General features: G+C 46.5%; 1 protein-coding gene and 1 pseudogene across 1 annotated transcript; both read left to right on the forward strand.

Annotated features, from left to right (window-relative positions):
- Positions 1-496: 496 nt before the first annotated feature.
- Positions 497-2,405, forward strand: LOC123172248 (disease resistance protein RPM1-like). Its single transcript, XM_044589250.1, has 2 exons — positions 497-945; positions 1,053-2,405. The coding sequence occupies exons 1-2, from the start codon at positions 520-522 to the stop codon at positions 2,001-2,003; spliced, it is 1,377 nt and encodes a 458-aa protein (XP_044445185.1). The 5' UTR covers positions 497-519; the 3' UTR covers positions 2,004-2,405.
- A 1,701-nt stretch (positions 2,406-4,106) lies between these two features.
- On the forward strand, positions 4,107-4,245 carry LOC123172249 (uncharacterized; annotated as a pseudogene).
- The last annotated feature ends 1,656 nt before the right edge of the window (positions 4,246-5,901 follow it).

Consider the following 5,901-nt stretch of genomic DNA (forward strand, 5'->3'; position numbering starts at 1 on the left):
GTACAATTTTCGGCCTTCTATAATGCACAAGCAACGCTCTTCCAGTCAAAGGAAATATTGACCGTGTAGCCCTCTGATCTATTATGTGCAGCAACCATCATCATACCTGTCAAGTTTATTAAGCTAGCTCTACATATCAAAGATCGATGTAAAGTATTACCTCCATCCTAAATTACTCATCGTAGATTTGTCTAGATATGGATGTATCTAACACTAAAACGTGTCTAGATACATCAGTATCTAGACAAATCTAAGACAAGTAATTCAGGATGGAGGGAGTATATTTCAAACATCCAATCAAAGAAATCATATAATCATAAAAAACCTGTAATGTTGCTTCGCCATTATAGAACACCCAACTGTTACAAAGTTATCTCACTAGCTAGGATTTTCGGTATTTGATAAAATGTTTGTTTTCTTAATGTAGATTTGATGTGTAAGGATGACATTGTTATTCGACATTGAACTTTAACTTCTAAAACTCTTTTTTCAGAAATATTGAGGTCAAACTGAAGAGAAATGGCGGAGGCTGCTCTTCTTCTTGTCACAATAAAGATTGGAATAGCTGTCGGAGCAGAAACGCTTCACTATGCTAGGTCTGTTGCAAAACTCTCAGAGAACATGACACTGATAAGGAATGACCTGCAGCTTATTCGAGCATTTATCAAGGAGACTGAAAGGAGAGCTTTGACAGATGGAGTCACCGAAACATGGACAGGGCAAGTCCGAAGATTGGCGTATGACATGGAAGACATTGTGGATCAATTTATGTATGTTGTTGGCAAACACCATCAGAAAGGATCATGGTGGAGTTATGTGAAGAAAATCGTGAAGAAACCCCAGTATCTGTTTACACTAGGTGAAATTGCTACTGGCCTTAAGAAAATAAACCGAGCCCTTACACATCTTAAACAAAACAGAGATTGGACTCAACCAATAGCTAGTGTGGGCCATGTTTTTGCAAGAAATTATGCCAGCCAACAGCAACTATATCTTCCTGGACATGATTACTCAATCTCTGATGATGAACTTGTGGGATTTGATAAAAATAGAAAAATATTGATGGGGTCACTGAATTTGGAAAATTGTCCAAATTTGAAATCATTGCCTTGTGGGGTATGGGTGGTATTGGAAAAAGCACTCTTGTTAGTAATGTGTTCAGAACTGAAGCATCCAACTTTGAATTTCATGCATGGGTTTCTGTCTCCCAGTCCTATAAACTAGATGATATTTGGAGAAGAATGCTGAAAGAAATCTATTCTAAAGACAAGAAAGAATTTGATGCTGAGAAGATGACCTGTCGAGAGTTACAAGATGAATTGAAGGAACTCCTGAAGATAAGACAATACTTGATCATACTGGATGATGTCTGGACAGCTGAAGACTTACGAAAAATTAAAGAGGTTCTTGTCGATGCAAAAATGGGAAGCAGAATAATACTGACAACAAGATCTGAGGAAGTTGCTTCAATTGCTCATGATGGTTGCAGGATCAAAGTGGAGCCTCTTGAGGAGGAGGATGCATGGCGTCTGTTTTGCAGGAAGGCATTTCCAAGCACTGAAAATCACGTCTGCCCATTAGCATTACAAGAGTGTGGTAAATCGATAGTGGAGAGGTGTGATGGTTTACCATTAGCTCTTGTGGCCATAGGGAGCTTATTATCTCTTAAGGCGCAGAATGTTGCAGATTGGAAACTATGTGATGCGCAACTTATTTCCGATCTACACAAAAATGAGAACCCAAGTCGCGTGGAGAAAATTCTGAATCTAAGCTACAAATACTTGCCTGACTATTTGAAGAGTTGTTTCTTGTATTGTACCATGTTCCCAGAAGACCACATGATCCATAGAAAAAGACTGATCAGACTATGGGTCGCTCAAGGGTTTGTTGAACAAATTGGAAATTGCAGTTTAGAAGATGTTGTTGAAGGTTACCTGACACAGCTCGTTCAACGAAGCATGCTTCATGTGGTAGAGAGGAACAGTTTTAACAGGATCAGGTGACTTCGAATGCATGATCTTGTACGTGAATTGGCCATTTTCCAATCCAAGAAAGAGAGTTTCGGTACAACTTATGATGATAGTCATGGGGTGATGCTGGGGGAGTCAGGTTCTCGACGTTTGTCAGTGCTCCAATGCAAAAATGATATTCAACCAAGCATAGGTCAATGCAGGCTCCGTACCTTCATAACATTCAGCAGCAACATGGCATCATCTTCATTGTTTCCCTCAGAATCTAAGGGTGTGTTTGGTTGAGGAACCAAGTGGAACGGAATGTAATGGTTCCATTCTTCTAGAATTGGTCGGTTCCGTTCCTGCGTTTGGTAGAAGCAATTAGACGGAGTGGAATGGTTATGTTTTATTGTTTGGTACAAGAGACGGAATGGAATGTATTTGGTGTAGAAATGATGAGATTATCACTCGTATGCTTGTGCTTATAACAATTAGTTGAACTTTGACATCAACTGACGCATACAGTCGAAAATCATCAACTGCAAATTGCTCAATAAAATATCCTAGAAACATTGAATTGGATTTCAATCATAAAAAAGTATAAAATTAAGCGGCATGCATATATGCTGGAGCAAAAATCGCTCGGAATCAAGGTAGAGCGGCTGCACAACAGCTCTTCTTCTTGGCAGGAAGCGGCCGGCGCAGACACACAGTGGTGTTCATGGCCACGCGCATGCAGATGGCTGAGATGGGGCGGGTGCTACTGCTTGACGAGGTCCCAATTGGCAGAACATCGAACGCCCACGCCGGCTACTCCTTTTGGCCGCCGTGCCTCTCTTCCATGCGAGCCGCCGCCGCCGCGATAATTCCTTCTCGCTCCTCCCTGTCTCGCTGCTAGCCCGCCGTCGTTGTGGGTGGGAGCGCCGCAGCTCCTTCCGCCCCGCCGCCACCATACACGGGAGAGGGAGAGAGGTGAGACTGACGGCGGCGTCTCAGATCGAGAGCGCGAGATAGACGGGGGGTGGCGGCACTGAGGAGGAAAGGGCTTGGGGGTGAGCGAGAGACGCGGGAGGGGTGAGAGCGCGCCTTTCCGTGTCGTCCGGCCGATTCGGAGGTATGACTTCGTTCCGCATATTCAGCGAATATGCTGTTCCATGGAACGAGTGGGTTCCGGCTCCTTAGATGGACCAAACACGGGAACGGGCCCTCAGGATGGAACCAACCCATTACATTCCGCCCGATGACACAAAGCAAACACACCCTAAGTACCTTGCTGTGTTGGAGCTATCACGATTACCTATTGAGACTATTCCAGATTCAATTGGTGAGTTATTCAACCTTGACAAGACCAAAGTGAAGATACTCCCAAAATTCGGTGGTGAAGCTTCACAATGTTAAACGTGTCATAGTAGGCCCATAGGGCGCACCGGCCTAACCTGGTCGGGCTAGGTAGATAGAGCTATATTGTTGTAACTACTTCATCTCTATCTTATCTCTCTGTCTCCCTTGTTTCCCAAGATGTAATCTCAACAACTTGTATGCTTATCAGGGAGATGCCTCTGCCTATATTAACACGCACCCGTCGCCTCCAACGAGGTATGACGTTCTCCGCTCATTTACATGGTAATCAGAGCCTCCTCTATCCACCACATCTAGCAAAACCAATCACCAGCCATGTCGTCCTCCTCAAGCTCCGTTCAAGCCGCCTCCCTCGGGCAGGTCGTCGAAAAGCTCACCCGCACCAACTACATTCTGTGGCGTGCGCAGGTGACACCGCAGCTGAGAGGTGCTGGTTACTTCGGCTACGTCGACAGAACTACGTCGGAGCCCCCCAAGTTCCTCACCATGAGGGACAAGGACGGGAAGGAGGAGAAAACACCCAACCCTCTCCATCCAATCTGGTTCAGAGAAGGGCAGCAGGTACTTGGATACTTGCTCAATACCCTCAGCAAGGAAGTCCTTGTGCAGGTCACAACCATAGCCACGCCGCGCGAGCTCTGGGCAGCCCTTTCCCACATGTTCTCGTCGCAGTCTAGGGCGCGCGTCAACAACATCAGAGTCGTGGTCTCCACGGCGCAGAAGGGGACGCAGTCGGTGGCCGCCTACTTCGCCCACATGAGGTCCCTTGAAGATGAGCTTGCAGCTACTGGCAAGCCCATCGATGATGATGAGCTCATCTCCTACATCACCTCCGGCCTCGACATGGAGTACCAGCCCCTTGTCTCCGCCAACGATGCCTGCACCGACCCCATCAGCCTCGACGACCTCTACGCTAAGATGAGCAACTTCGATCAATGTCTTGCCCTCTGTAGCGCGGCGGATCCGGTGGAGGTTTCAAATCCTCTGCCAACACGGCCTCTCGCGGCCGTGGTGGCGGCGGCTCATCTTGCTACCGTGGACCGTAGCGCACCAAGGGCAAGTCATCAGGCAGCGACAACAACCCTCCTCCACGCGGCAGAAACGGCGGCGGCGGACGACCCTACAACAACAGCAACAAGGGTCGCCGCGGCGGCCGCCCACGCAATGCTCCTGACGTCCCGCGCTGCCAAATCTGTGGCAAGCCCGGCCACACCACGCGGGACTGCTGGTACCATTACAAGGAAGATGAAGAATCCTCCCAAGATGAGAAGGTTGCGGGGGCAGCAGACGGCTCCTACGGCGTCGACACCAACTGGTACGTGGACAGCGGCGCGACAGATCACATCACAGGGGAGTTGGAGAAGGTGACCATGCGCGAGAAGTATCGCGGGCAAGACCAAGTCCATACCGCAAATGGAGAAGGTATGAGCATTAGTCATATTGGTCATTTAGTAATAAAAACTCCCCACAAAAATATTCGTCTCAGAAATTTTTTGCATGTCCCTAGCGCCTCGAAAAATCTCCTTTCCGTTCATCACATTGCCATTGATAACCATGTATTCCTTAAATTTCATCCGTTTTTCTTTTTGATCAAGGATCAGGTCACGAAGAAAATTCTCTATCGAGGTAGATGCGTTCGAGGGCTTTACCCGTTGATTCCGGAGCTTAGGAGATTGAATAAACAAGCCTATGGTGTCACGAAAGTCTCTTCAACACGGTGGCACGATAGGTTAGGGCATGCATCGTTTCCTTTGATTGAGAAATTGCTTAGAAAGAATAAGCTCCCGTTTGTTGGTGAGCGTAATTGTGAAACTATTTGTGACTCATGCCAAGAGTCACTAGTTAGCTTATCCCATATCTACAAGTGTTTCCACCAAACCTCTTGAACTCATTTTTTCTGATGTTTGGGGTCCAGCGCCCACTTCAGTTGGACGCCACACTTATTATGTGAGTTTCATTGATGATTTCACTAAGTACACGTGGATCTATCTCCTCAAAAAGAGATCTGATGTGTTTCAAGTTTTTCACAACTTCCAAGAACTTGTACAAAGAAAGGTTGATTGCAAAATTCTAGCTATACAATCTGATTGGGGAGGGGAATACAGAAACCTCAATTCCTTCTTCCAACAGATTGGCATATCTCACCACATATCATGTCCTCATGCTCACCAACAAAACAGATCTGCTGAGTGTAAGCATAGACATATCATCGAAGTAGGCCTAGCTCTCCTTGCAGCTGCCTCTATGCCATTAAAATTCTGGGATGAGGCCTTTCTTACCGCAGTTCACCATATTAATATCTTGCCTAGTCGAGTTATCAACAATGAAACTCCGGTAGAACGCCTCCTTCACACCAAGCCCGATTACAAATCACTTTGAGTGTTTGGCTGTGCGTGCTGGCCAAAACTTCGTCCCTACAATAATCGCAAGCTCATGTTCCGATCAAAACAATGTGTCTTTCTTGGTTATAGTCCACAACACAAAGGTGTAAAATGCCTTGATGTATCCACGGGTCGTGTCTACATCTCTCGTGATGTCGTGTTTGATGAGACTGTCTTCCCTTTTGCACGTCTCCACCCAAACGCCGGCG

This window comes from Triticum aestivum, unplaced genomic scaffold, assembly GCF_018294505.1.
Source record: "Triticum aestivum cultivar Chinese Spring unplaced genomic scaffold, IWGSC CS RefSeq v2.1 scaffold209325, whole genome shotgun sequence".
Taxonomy (NCBI): Eukaryota; Viridiplantae; Streptophyta; class Magnoliopsida; order Poales; family Poaceae; genus Triticum; species Triticum aestivum.